The 15238-nt window shown below is 37.1% G+C and overlaps 1 protein-coding gene across 2 annotated transcripts in view; it reads left to right on the top strand.

Moving 5' to 3' along the window:
• CTNND2 (catenin delta 2) overlaps positions 1-15238 on the top strand; it is a 339572-nt gene that overhangs the window by 123825 nt on the left and 200509 nt on the right. For both annotated transcript variants that reach the window (XM_006769453.2, XM_006769452.2), the window contains one exon: positions 12108-12321. In XM_006769453.2, the coding sequence (XP_006769516.1) occupies positions 12108-12321 (214 nt within the window). The remainder of the gene's footprint in view (positions 1-12107; positions 12322-15238) is intronic.

Below are 15238 nucleotides of genomic sequence, written 5' to 3' on the forward strand. Positions count from 1 at the left end.
CCCCTCAACCCTACCACATGTGTATACCACTTTAAAAATCATGGACCTGCTATGCCCCAAACATTTTAGAGTTTAATCATGGTCTGCATTATGTCGTTCACCAGTCCACAGCGGCCCTTAAACAAGTGTGATAGGTCCATTCTTGTTCCCATATTCCTCAGGGTGAACCCAGTGCCAACAGTGGCTAGAAGCCCCCAGATCTAGGCCGGCACCACCTTCCATTTGCTTTCATCTCTCCTTGCCTTTGCTCCAGCTACCTTGGCCTCCTGTCTCCTCCTTAGGACCCTCTACCACCCCTTTATGTCATTTTGTCTCTATTCGAATGTCCTCTGACCGTGATGCCCTGGCCAAACCCTCCCCTAAAACACCTTCCCTCATCTTCCTTCTTTTCTGCTCTATCTTTTTAATGGTTCTTTTTTTTAACCCAGTACCATTTATTTGAAACAAAGGGAGAAGGTGTGCTGATTAAAGGTAACAGACTTCCTGTACAGGCCTCTATTATGGTTCTGATCACAGGGGAGGATCTGGATTTTGAGGGGCTTCAGCTTGTGCAATTTTGCAAATCCTCTTTAAGGAGAATACCAAATAATAACTAAAAATTGCTAACTCCTCTTCCACATAAAGCTATCTCTCTGTTTTTTACTATTCAAATGACTTATTGGCTTCTTTGTTGTTTTTTTCACTTATTTTCTCACTACTTCACAGGTACAGGGGCGTGGTGCATCTCACTCACCTCTGAACACAGTACCTACGCAGACTAGGCCCTCCATAAACATTGGTCAAATAAGGGACTGTCCAATTCATACAAAAATGATAATATTTGTAGGCTTAATATATATTCGTTCTGAGATGTGTTAATGATTTTCAAATAGTTACCTGTCTACCTTACAGGGCTTGTGTTTCCAAAATGTATGTGTGCTCATCTAAAATTCTTATGAGATGTATATGAATTTAGATTTGCCACCTACAAATATGTTAGATTCTATATTTTCCCAATGAAGAGGTACAAGATCAGCTTAGTAATTATTCATCTGAAAGTAGGCATTAGTATTTAAGGGAGATGACTGATTCATTATTTTAAAATTTAAGACCAGAATTTGAAGAGCATTTGTTTTTACTAGATCTTTTATCTTGATTTAAATTTTCTATATTAAACTATTCAGTCTCAGGTCAGCCTCATTTATGGATGGATGGGAGGGGATAAAAGAGAAAGATAGAAAAAGAACCCTTGTTAGATGAAGACGTATCCTAACTTCAGCATGTCAGTATGACCCCCATGAGGATGTATTAAACTTATATTCAAACTTCTAAAATCAGTATAATCAGGATATTAAAAGCTGAAGCAATATCTTATATCCGTATACAATTATTTTTAGAATGAAGTTATTTCTATTCTTGTTTGTGTACAGGACTCGTGCTAATCCTTAAATCATATAGATATTTACTTCCATTATTTTTGTCTTTAGTTGGCATATTTAGTTTTTAAATTCTTGGAATGTACATGATGTATAGTCAGCTTCCTTAAGCTGTAGTTCAATCCTTCAACATTAGTTTGTAATTCTTCTTTTTATCACATTAACTTCTAAATACACTAAGCTCTGTTTCTTGCTACCATTTTCTTCTTTTGAGCCATATGACTCCTGCATCACTGTCACAATGCTTAAATTACTGAGGATTTATGTAATACTTATATAGGAAATGCAGTAATTCCCTCCTTGTACTTTTCTTCATCAAAAAGTATTCTTCATCAACAAAGTATTCTTTGTTTTTATTGCTTGCTTAAGATTCCAGATGAAAGAATCTTTTTATCTTGTTTGAAATAAATCTCTTTTGAATTTTGATTAAAATTATGTTGAAACTGTACATTTTGGAGAACCCCCTAACCTTTTCAATATCCACTTTGTTTCATTCATAAAGAAGGAGGTGTTTCATTGTATTTATGACTGGTTTTGTTTATATTGCTCAGTAAAAACTCTAACTTTATTTAAGGAGATTCTGCATGTCTTGGGTACAGAGTTTACTACGAGACTCAACCTCACTAGTAACAAGGGAAATGAAAATTAAAACTAAAAAGAGATAGCATCTCTTATTCAATATAAAAGAAGTCAACAATTTCAAGTATGGTCAAGGAGACTCTTACCCTCTCCCAATGGGGAATAAATTAGTGCAAGCTTGTGGGCCACAACATGTAGTTGAATATAAACAGATCTAGATAGACCCCACCAATCCCAAGCATCTAGCCTAGAGAAAGTCTTTCACGGTGCACATGATGTACATGGCACCATTGCTTGTGTAAGCAGATCATTGGAAACAACCAAATCTCTACCAACATGAGACTGGTAGAATACACTGTGATTGGTCCTACAAAGGAATACTTCCCAGTAACAAAAGTCAATACGTAGATGCTGTGCCTGTTGACTTGGACAAATATCACCAATGGAACGCTGTGTGCTAAAAGCAAGTGAGAAAAAAATAGGTGCAGCATGATGCCACCGACATACATCTAAAAATGTAAACCACGCTATGGACGGTTGGGAAGAAATATCTACAGCGTGAGACAGTGTTGTAGGGGTTCATTGCACAGACCTGGGCATGGGCTTGAGTCTTCACTCTGCTCCTGCTCCCGTGTGACATTGTCAGTCATATAATCTCCGTGTCTCAGTTTCATCACCTGTAAAGTAAGGACATAACCCTTTTGTCACGCACTACTTACATTTGTTTCTAATGTGTGTGTGTAACACTCCTTTTCATGATAACTTCTGTCTTTGTTATCAGAAGTAGTTCTTTCTATCCCAAGTAATATAGACATGTTCACTGATTCATTTTCCTAGAATTTTTTTGTTTTGGTTCACATTTTAATTTCTAATCCATATGAAATTTATTTTGTGTAAATGTGAAGACATCAAGTGTTATCCAACCCCCCTCCAAATGGTGCGCCTGTTTTCACCAATTCTAGGTAATGAGTCCCCACAGCTTCCCCACTATATCCTGACGTCTGGATCTTTTCTGGGGTTTTTCTTCTCTTCCATCGTTGTGTGCTGATTCTTCAGCCATTGGTATATTGTTCTATTTGTTGGTGCTTTCGCGTATATTCAGTCTTCCATGCTTCTCTGTTTCTTCTGTGATTTCCCCCCCAGGTTTATTATCCTATATGAAATTTAGAGTCATTATGTTCAAAAACAACTTCAACATATATTGGGTTTTAAATTGGAACAGCTTCTATTGTTAAATTAATGAGAGGAAACAGAGATGGTTATAATGATGCATTTTCTCATACAGGAATATGATATACTTCCACATTTATTCACATCTGTTTTTTTTTGTACCTCAGTAAGTTTATATAACTTCCTTCATAGAAAAACTACTCAATTCTTATTATGTTTATTTTCTTAGTATTTTATATACCATACTAGAGGCCTGGTGCACAAAAATGTGTGCACTTGGGGGGTCCCTCAGCCTGGCCTGTGCCCTCTCACAGTCTGGGACCCCTTGGGGGATGTCCACCTGCTGGCTTAGGTGAGCAGAGCTCCCGCTGTGGGAGTGCACTGACCACCACGGAGCAGCTCCTGCATTGAGCATTTGCCCCCTGGTGGTCAGTGTGTGTCATAGTGACCAGTCATTCCCAGTCGTTCTACTGTTAGGGTCATATTACTCTTTTATTATATAGGATATATATATTTAAAAAAAATAAAGCAAACTTTTTTGAGTTCAGTTTGGAGCACAGTAAGGAAGACTTGTATTGGAGGCATTCTTTCTATTTCTCAGTACTTCATGATTTTGTATTCTCTATGTACAAGGACTGCTCAAACATACACCGGGTAATGGAAACTGCTGAGTGTGTCTGAACATGTTGAGTGTGTCTGAAGGATGCCTTTAGAAAAGGAATGTGTGGAATCACTTGAAGTTCTTGTTAAAAAGAAGAGAAAAGAGGGGTCCCTTCTTGAGTGCTCTTAAAGGTAATAGACCTCGTCTTTGGCATGCAGCAGTTCTGAGCACCCAGTAGTGGTTGTGGAATGTCAGCTCCCAGCCCCCAGAGGGACATTCTGGGGCCCCTTTGACCTCCGTGCTGGCGTCATTGCTGGGCAGTAAGATTTTCAATAGACAGCCTGACTGCCACCGTGCATCCGCTTAGACCTGTCCTGAGACAGGGGACCTTCTAGGAAGCTTCCCTGCCTGTGATCCCAGTTAGCAAGAGGGGAATGAAAAGGACCAGGCACTGTGGTGTATGGAATATGTGTGCGTGTTTCAGGTGCTTGGTTCCTTTTAAAGTGTCTTGCAAAATGCATCGCTGCGTGCATTTTACATTCTGACCAACTTGAAGGGCTTTTCCCAACTCTTATCTTTATCTCTTTAAGTGATGGGATCGTGAGGGAGAGGAGAACTTGAAAGTTTGAAATGCCGTAAAATAGGTCATTTCAGAGACTTTCATGGGAAATAGTTTTCTTTAGCCAGAGTTATGGGCAGAAACTATTATTCATACACGACTAGTACATTATCATCTACTTCACTTAAATTGAGGGTAATAAAAAAAGAAAAAATGTTCAGATTCTCCCTTTCAGCTGTTCATTTTGTTCTAAGTCAATGCGGTTCCCTCTGTGATGGTCTTCAGTGACAGCGGAAGGCTTGTTCAGGGGGCGGGAGCTGGGTTTGGAAGTCTGTACAGGGTGACAAAGGTTCTAGGAATGCTGGGACTGCAGACTAGAAAAATAAGGGAAATCAAGTAACAACGCTAATGTATGTGCAGATATTTTTATCTTTCTATATGAGTTTCAAAAACCAAATAGCTTTCTGCTAGACACAGATAGAGATGAAACCAAAACACCTACACAACCTTCATCGTTGCACATGAGTATTGTCTAGGAAGAACTACATGAGTCTAGAGAACCTTCTGAGTCATTTAACTTGTTACTGGTTATATCTTTTGCTACTAGTTGCATTTTCTGTGTTTATTAGAAGTTAATTTGATACTAAAAACATGGCCCTTCTCTCTTCTTGCCTAATGATTCACTCTATATTTCAAAAAAATTTGCTTTTCTTCAAGAACTAGTATTATAAATACATACCTTATATAATATCATTAGTTACATACCAACTTGAATTAATAATATATTAAATAATATATATTTTACATACTAAATAAGATTTATAAAGTTATAACTTTGAAATAGCTGCCATCTACTGATTCTATTATACATTAGCATATTATTAAGTTAATTCACATATTGACCAGGAATAAGTCAATTCAGAATATCCTTTAACTAGATGATATAGTGCAGTGATAGCGAACCTTTTGAGCTCGGCATGTCAGCATTTTGAAAAACCCTAACTTAACTCTGGTGCTGTGTCACATATAGAAATTTTTTTATATTTGCAACCATAGTAAAACAAAGATTTATATTTTTGATATTTATTTTATATATTTAAATGCCATTTAACAAAGAAAAATCAACCAAAAAAATGAATTCACATGTCACCTCTGACACATGTGTCGTAGATTCGCCATCACTGATTTAGTGGGTAGTTTCTTAACAAATACTACTCATTGAGTTCTTTGGTAAACATTTCACATGTGAAATTTCATTTAATCCTGAAAACAACCATAGGAGACAGGTTTACATTTTGTTCATGTTGTACAGAATTATGAAGTTACTTACCTCAGGGGACACAGGTTTTAAGAGAAAGAGGAATGATTTAAACCCAGTTGCTCTAGCTTCAAAGCCAGCATCCCCAAACACTACACTATAGACCCTCTCTAAAACATAATTTTAAAAGAAACATAATCCATCTTGGTTTACCTATTGAGTGGAGAAAATAGATTATTTTCCACAACCATAGAGAGAGAGATTTTCTCTCAAAAGTCTCAAAAATAATTTCTACCATAAAACTAAAAAAGGTTTTGGCCTTTATGTATTGTATTTCTCTTTTATTCAGAGGCAACTATGCATACATATATCAATTCAAATTATATGGGAACATTGATTATTTAACTGGATTTACTATAAGGGCAAGGGATGGAGGTAAAATATGTATTTTACAAACTGATAACTTTGCAATTTCTACATTAATGTTGAGAAGTGAGATTCAGTGACCTCTGGTTAAGCCCCTAGTGGTGGATCCAGAAACTTTGTATCTTCTAATAGCCTTTTAAACAGAGAAAATTACTTAATTTTTAAACATTAATAAGGCATATTAATATATATAATTTTTAAACCAACACCAATGAAGAATAAGTTAACTGGAAACTTATTAAAATCACTGAGTCCAATATACTTCTTTTTAGTTAGATTTCTATAAGCCATTTCTCAGACATTGTGACTTGGTTTTTCATAAATATCTAAAGCAAGAGACGTGCTGTATATTATTAGTGCTGCAGACTACTACTTAAATTTACTCTGAGTCTCAGGTCCAGGCTAGTTTCTTTCAGCACTAAACCAGAAGGCCGAAGTTATATCCCTTTTGCTTAAGACCAAATGGACCCTGGAGAGGTATGGAAATGTCTACCCTTAACTCTTCAAAGCCCTTATCTCACCTACCGATAGGTTAACAGAAGGCCACTCAGCCTCTTCTCTCTTCTCCCCTCCGCTCTACCCCCTCCCCCTTTCAGATGCAGAGTATGTGAGCTACTTCTCATTGCTTGTTTATTGCTATGAAGACCTACAGCCCAGGCCTTCAGGGTCTCACTATCCCTAAAGACAGGTACCCCGCAAGGGGAATTCTATTTCTTGTCAAAGTAAATTTTAACCCACTATAACTCATTATCATCATTATAATTTTGTGATGACTGTCATGAACTTATAAGCATGGTTGTAACTGGATACGTTATAAATTATTCACTGAGGCTGATATCCATTTAATGAGAATATCTAATATAGTGGTAAATATATTTTATTCTCCACACATGCAGATAATGTTAAGAGTAACAAATTTCGTAAGTGGTAAGGCCTCATTTTTTGCAATGGGTGATATTATATTGCATTTTTCTTGTATTTAATTCAGTTGTCTACCTATTTGTTTTCTGATTTAAACAGTATATGTGTATATATTCTGGCTTCTAATGAAGGGATGAGGGAAAAATCTTGAATGATTTTTAGATACATTTAGTTCTAAAGTTTAAATTGTAAAAATAGTTTAAAGCAGTGGTTTGCATGGCAACGGTGTGGAGGCCGATTTCGTTCTCCCTCAACACAAACTGGGTGAGCTTCAGTGATTCTACACACAAACATCCCAGCCTTCTCCCCAAGAGACTGCAGCAGGTTTAAGAACGCCCTCTCTGTAAACACTGGGGAGGACAGGCGGGAGAGCATAGTTTTGCTTTGTTTGATTTGTTAACCCATTTTTAAATTTTTTTCCTGGGTATGGGATCCATCAGCCCCCATTTTTCTCTCTCTGTCTAGATCCCCGAAGGTCATAGCTAAGTAGAAAAATGAAAGCTATTGATATAGGAACAATTTACTAAAGTGGACCATTTATTAGAGAATCATATAGTAAATGAATTTAAAACTGTCTACTCAGGTTATGTATGAAGAGCTTTCTTATCATTCCCTGAGCCTATCAAGTTCAAGGAAGTAGCAGATATAAAATTTGTTCATTTCAAATCCAATTCAAGCTACACCTCCCTATGTGGACCTCAACATTGTTTTTATTCAATCATTTCTATTAATGTAAATAAACCTGAGTCACACAGTCTTAAAAAAGAAGAAAACACAATGAGCTATCACTTCAACCTACCAGAATGGCCAAAACCCCAAACACTGACAAAACCAAATGCTGGCAAGGAAGTGGAGTAACAGTGACTCTCATGCATTGCTGCTTGGAATGCAAAATAATACAACCACTTTGGAAAAACAGTTTGACAGTTTCTTACAAAACTATATATACCCTTACTGCACAATCCAGCAATCGTGGTCTTTACTCAGAGAAGTTGAAAACTTTGGTCTACACAAATACATGCCAAGGGATGTTTATAGCACCTTTATTCATAATTGCCCAAACTTGGAAGCAACCAAGATGTTTTTTAATCAGTGAATGGATAAATAAACTGTGCTAGCCCTAGCCAGTTTTCTCAGTGGGTAGAGCATGGGCCTGTGGACCAACGGGTCCCAGTTTTGATTCTGGTCAAGGGCACATACCTCTGTTGCAGGCTCCTCTCCAGCCTGGGCCCTTCCCAGGGTGTATGTGGGAGGCAACCAGTTGATGTGTTTCTCTCACATTAATATTTTTTAACTCTGTCTTTCCTTCTCTTTTCTACTCTCTCTAAAAATCAATGGAAAAGTATCCTTGAGTGAGGATTAAATAAAAGAAAAGATCAATAAATTGTGCTATATCCAGATAGTGAATATAATTCACTACTATATAACTCAGTACTAACAAAAAATGAGCTATCTATCAAAACATTAAATGCATACCACTAAGTGAAAGAAGCCAATCTGTAAAGGCTACATACATTATGATACTTTATGAGTTCAACCATATGACATTCTGGAAAAGGCAAAACCATAGAGGCAATAAAAAGATCAGTGTTTTTTAAAGGTTAGGGAGAAGGGTGGAAGGGGTGAACAGGCAGAGCACAGAGCATTTAGGATTGCGAAATTATTCTGTATGATACTATAAGGATGAATACATGAGATTAAACATTTGTCAAGACCCCTAGAATGTGCAACACCAAGAGTGAACCCTAATTTAGATTATGGACTCGGGTGATAATGATGTGTCAGTGCAGGTTCTTCAGTTAGAACAAATGTACCCCTCTGGTGGGGGACCTTGATAATGGGGAGCCTGTGCATGCATGAGTACATGTTTAAGAACTGTACTTTTTGCTCAATTTCACTGTGAACATTAAACTGATCTAAAAAAACTAGGTCTATTTAAAGAGAGTAAAAAGGAGAGTCAGATAGAAGGACACTAACAGGTGAAAAACAACTGCACCATTTTTCCATTCATTGACAAATATTTATTAATTTACTATCACGTGCATTTTATTTTGTTATGTTTTCCATATATTAGATATATAGCATTTTATTGATTTGTTTTACTAATATTAAACCTAGAATTATTTAAGATTTGATTTGAAGAATTGTGCATGATGATACTTAGGGGAGTAACGGAAGAGGGCAATCTGGCCAAAACAAGAGCCTGCCTGCTGTATGGGGAGTGACCAATGGGAAGGATAAATGGGGTGGAGATTGCTTGCCTTTTAGTGGGAGAGGGAATAAAGGTGCCATTTCAAAGAATAGAATTTTCCCTGATAGTTTTTCAAAGAGAAGCTGTACCTCATTAATGTTTAAAATAGGTTTAGTGTCTTATAAGGGTTTAAGGTTGGATATAAGAGGAAATTAGAAGAATAGGTGTGAGGAAAAGTCAAAGGGAGGGAGGATCCAGGAAAAGCAGAGGGGAAATGCAGAGTGCAGCGTCGGACCCCTCCATAGCCACCCAGAGTCCCTGTAAGTACAAAAACCCTGTAAGAGAATTAGAAGTCTGCCTCCTGGCTTCCCTCTGGTCCTGCTGGGAGAGGGGAGGTGGCGGGAGAAGGAGGAAGAAGCTAGGACCCAACCATCACATTTCACATCCAGTGAATGTTTAAATATCAGCTCTGACTACTGTTTGGCCTCAGAAAAACTAAAGGAGGATTACCACATTCTTAGATAAATTTAACCCCAAAAAACAGAAGTTTTTAATATTGATGATCAGGTGACCACCCCCTTCCTCTCCCCCACCCCATAAAAACAGCAGAAAGAAAATTGTAGCATCTTATTTGTGTTTCTCTAAGTAGATTAAAATAGAATTTAAGATTTTGCTATAAATTTAAATATATGGCATTAATTAGGGTCACACTGAATACATTGTGTTCTCATTATGCCGTTAAGAATTGATATTGCATTTGTTTTGAATTCATTTTCCCTTTAGTGCTTTGCAATAATATTTTAATAGCTTGATTCATTATGTTGTACTAATAAGAATATATTATCATAAGTTAAGAATATTAACTATAATAAATAATATAGCTAATCTATAGATAAAATAGATTTACTATACCATCTGCTTTCAATATATAACCAATTGGTTAACTGAGAATGGCTTTATTACCTCTTTTTCATGGTTTCATCATTATTAAGATAGCTAAACCCAGGGAATGTTTAAGTAAAGCACACACATGCAAATACACACATAGAGAAAATGACATTCATAGTTTAACTTTTTCATAAAACTGGAATATCCCTCCTGACATACTATAATAAAGTTGATGTTATTTCCCAGCTGTATGTCAAAGACACATGTATACAGTGATAAAAACTTTCATCTCCCTTGGATGGGTGCCAAACAGGTCCTTGGTAAAACTGTAAATTGGGAAAAAGTTGTTTTCCAATTCTTTCTCTCTGTTTAAAATTAACCCAATAACCCCTTTAGTCACCTTCCCTGGGTGCTGTCACCACCATAGACTATGCAGGCACCTCAGGGAAATTAATTCCCTTGACAACCAGGTCCTCTCTCTTCCTTTCCGTGTTCTGTTCTTATAGGAAGTAAACACATTCATGCTTTCCATAGATGTGGAGTCTGTGAGTTCTAAGTATTACAACTTTTTGTGTTTTTATTTTATTGATGGATGAAAAGAATTCCTACAGGCACATTCTGAATCATCAGATGGCCCATCTTATATCATTTCATTTGTAAGTTGATGTGGGAAGGTCTGCTATAGCTCCCAGAGATATTCTGACCTGGTCACAAAGGGTCTGGTCTTTTGTTTCCTTTGAAGAGGGATATTACTGGGTTTTGAAAAGCTGAGTGTTAGCTAATCTGAGAAACACTACTGTAACAAGTAATATACTCTCCCTCCTAATTCATTATTTATTGAAAATCTACTCTGTGCCTGGCCTTTTACTTAGAATAGGCATAGAGTTTATGAAACAAAACTTGCTCTCCAAGAACATACTTCTAGAAGAAGACAGACAATAACAGTAACCATAACAATGAAGTTAGAACATGACAAGTGTTATAAAGAATTCTATAACAGGTTAAATTAAAACAAGAATGCTGGATTGGGGTGGGGGGCATGGTTCAGATTGCAGTGTTAAATACTGTGGTTGGAGTAGCTTCATAAGAGATAGTGGGATTTGAGCATCTTTGAAAGATTTGGGTCATTGAGCCACGTGCCCCAGCACATATGCAGGATGAATGGGTTTTCTATAATAAGAAAACTAAGTAGGGAAGGTGCCATATTATACGCTATCATGCCAAATTATAATTCTTCAGTTTCTGAGGGATATTGAAGTTAAAGAAAGAAAACAATATTACTGAATGGATTGTATTATTATTTTTTCATATAAGTGCAGAAATATATAAGTACAGCTTTGTACAAAATAGTCTGTATGTTAACTAGCCAGTTTTTTGCTTTAAATTTTTAAATTGGTCTAAAAAATTAAAGGGTAACACCATCTAGAAACATATTCCAATGTATGTTTTTATCAAAACATCAAAATTTTCTTTGGGTAAAAAGAACACCAAAATTGATTTTGTTGCTGCTATTAATCAAATACCTAAGTTAAGCATAACATACCTAGGTCTTACTGTTCTGACTAGCTCTCATGGCGAGTGACTTTATTTTCCAGGTCTTCTCAGATGAAAATCCTTGTATGAAATCTTCTGGTTTCTCATTTAGCTTCTGGATCCTTTGAAATATTGGGAGCATTTCCCTATTAAGCATAATTTTAACATTTTGTACATCAGTTCTGCAGCCCTTTAAGACAGTGGTTAAATGTGGTCAGTCTTGGGAGTGAGAAGGATTCTTTTGGTCCTCTATCTGCTTCATGCCATGCATGTGGGCATATTTTTACAGAGAGATGGGTCTGAAATCCATTAGAAAGTTAAAATCTCCTTTCCAAAATTCCATAGCTTGAAAAGAAATGCATTTGAATGTTTATCAGTAGGATGTTAAAGCAAGTAAATGCAATAAAATCTAATGAGAGCACACATTTGTTTTCTTTTTTGTTTCTGTGCCTTAATTCAGTTCAGTGCAATTAATTGTAGCAGCTACTTTACATGAAAACACCGCTTTGATTTAAGAACCGAAAGCTTCCTCTCTAAGGCACAAGGTGTGTCCTTTGCTCTTTCAGATACGGAGACAAGGAGGCATCCAGCTCCTGGTGGACCTGTTGGACCATCGGATGACAGAAGTCCACCGTAGTGCCTGCGGAGCCTTGAGAAACTTGGTGTATGGGAAGGCCAACGATGACAACAAGATTGCTCTGAAAAACTGTGGTGGCATCCCAGCGCTGGTGAGGCTACTCCGAAAGACCACCGACCTGGAGATCCGGGAGCTGGTCACAGGTTAGAATCCTTATTAACAGCATGACTGTCTCTCAAGAGCAATTTCCATTCTCCAGAATAATAGTAAATGTGGAGAGTCCTGACCTCTCCGGAGGCTAACAGCCATAGTCAGTTCAAGTAGGTGTTTGCAAATGAGGAGTCAAGTGACTAAGAGCATATTCAATGTAACACTCGGAGATTGATCAATTCAATAATTACAATCCCATAAACATAACCCTGACTAAAATTCGGTGACCATATTTCAGCCTTTTCATTTGACTTAGTACCCACAGGTCATCATTAGAATGGCATTAGTAATGATTAAAGGGACCATTGCATTCCTCACTCTAGCTCCAAGGACCCTTCCTTTACATCTATAACTTGTTTCCTAAGTCCATTTCTTCTGTGAATTACTTCTTCTACGTCTGATTTTGTAAGCAAATGTTCTCTTATAGTTTGAAAAAAATAATGATGAAAAAAGAGCCTGGTATCTGAGTTATGGCTAAGAAGGTATATATTCTGGTTTATACTGTGGTTAACAACCGAGAACTTATCGTATTTAACAGTTCATTTCAGTTATAAAATATTTATGCCTACCAAGTCCCAAGGTTATATGGTATTAAATATTAAGGAACTTTTCAATTGTGAACATGAGAGAAAGCCTTTCCATAAACATAGAACTTTTGAGTTTTGTAAAATAGAGAAAATTGTCAAAGCCACCTCTTAGAGCCGTCAGGATTAATGAATTAGAACATGTAAAGCATTTTTCACATACCTTTCTTGGGATACAGTAAACATCAGCCATTCGCTATCATCCCTCACTTTGAAAGCGTGCAGTTTTACTTGTTGAAGTGTTAACAGCATTGGTGTCCTCAACATGGGATTTTAGATTGCTGTTCTTGATTATACACATGGCTGTTCTGGGTGATATTTGGGTTCATCAAACTTTCCCATTCAAGCAAGTATTTTGCAGTGGTTTGCAAGGCTGGCTCTCAAAAGTGGATGTTTTAATTATCCAGGATTCCATGACCTCTGAGTTGGCTCTAACATGTTCTTGTAGCTATGCTGATGAAGGCTGTGTGTACTTGTCTATTTAAGGAAGTGCAGTACTCAGGCCGGAGTTATAAATATTTGTTCAGTCTTGGTTCAAGACTCGCAGCATCAGCATCTTTTCTTAAAATGTACCTACACCCTTAAAGATTATTGTCATGTCCCTCTGCCATGGTGGATCCTATTGAAAAACAACAAGCACTTTGGTCAAGCTCTACCACCCTAGAAATGGACATCGGAACTGAGCATCTATAAGAACAGTCCAGTGTGAGACAAATCGCTTTAAGTAACTAAGTAATGACAAAACCTTCAAAATACCTGCACTGGCAGAAATGTGAGGGCTCCTGGAAACCGCAGGGCTCTGCTGACTTCTGCTTAGACACAGCGTCAATGATGCACATCTAGCCAAAGCTGACTCCACTGCCTGATGCAAAAGGTAAAATGAGGCAGATGAATGCACCTCAGAGGGCCTTAGAGAGTCATGTTTATCTTCTGCACCAGCCCGTGGTCATCTGCCAAAGTGAGCTATCAGAGTTTGGAATCAGTGGACTCCCACAGAGCTGGGGGAATCCGGTGTTTTAGTACAGACAAGCCAATTTAACCGCAAGGTCATCCTTAGTTGTCTTTTCTCAAATGCTTTTGCATTTCTACAGGGTCAGGTGTGTGCTAAGCTTTAGACTTTTGCATGTGCAGGGTTGGCGTTAGCTGACCACACCCACACAGGCATGCTGATAACTAACACCAGTGCCCACTGTGATGGGTGTGCCCTGTTCTGAATTGTCAAACCGTATGTTCCTGGCAGCTAGATATTAAAAGGGAAGTCCCTGACTTCCACACAATTTCACATTTTGGAAACTTAACTAAATGAGCAGCAAGGGGGTCGATGGCTCTGGAGGGAGAAGCAGAGCATAACAGTGAAGAGGCTTTCTTCATTTCTTCATTTCTGTTGTCACAAGCCCCACCCCCACTTCCCCAAATCCTTCTGGGAATTAGGCTGTATATGTATGCAAAAAATTTAAAAAGCAATGGTTTAAAAGTAACAAATATCACTTCCTTTGTAATTCTCCAGTGGAACTAATACAGAGTTCAGCAAGGAGTAAGTACTGAGGACATTACAGGAGACCCATTAGTACACACTGTGTATTAGCAAGTGCATGAAAACAAATGTGCTGAAAACATTATAGGGGGATAATGAGCTTTGAATACCTTTCTGGATATTTACAAACTAGGGTATTTTGTAAACAAACATTCAAAAGAACAATTTTAGTGTTTTTTTTAATTAAGCATATTTATAAACCTAGATTAGATCTAGGTTCTATATACAGAGGAATCTAGAGTACCAAATTATAAGCAATAAAAGAAAGGAATGATATTGCATAGCTTTAAATTATTTACTGAGTATTCTTTGGCAAACTGTTTGGACAATAATAAAATATTAAAATTGAAGTATTTACATACATTTACATTCAACGCAAACATGCATGCTTTAAAAAACAGCTGCCTGTTTGCACTGCCGTATCTGTTCACAGTAGAATAGATAGTGCCTGTTAGGTCTTGCAATAAATAACTTTCTTCCTATGCCATAATTGCTGTGAGATGATGATCAGAATTTTATTAGAATCCAGTTGAAGCCATTATATGCTAGCCATTACTTGAAATGCGCCAAAGCAAATAAACTTTGATTAGAAATGCTACATGTCCTTTGGGCTTGACTAATATAATTTTTCTCTCTGTAAATATGGAAATAATCAACCTAAATTTTGAAATGCCCAACTAAAGATTTCAGAGTGCTTTACAAATCATAATAAAGCGGGTTTTATTGAACCATAAAACTTAATAAATAAGTTTTATTTTCGTTGAAAGCAAGAGTCCTTATGATTTCTACTTC

The sequence above is a fragment of the Myotis davidii genome, unplaced genomic scaffold, assembly GCF_000327345.1.
Source record: "Myotis davidii unplaced genomic scaffold, ASM32734v1 scaffold143, whole genome shotgun sequence".
In the NCBI taxonomy this organism is placed as follows: Eukaryota; Metazoa; Chordata; class Mammalia; order Chiroptera; family Vespertilionidae; genus Myotis; species Myotis davidii.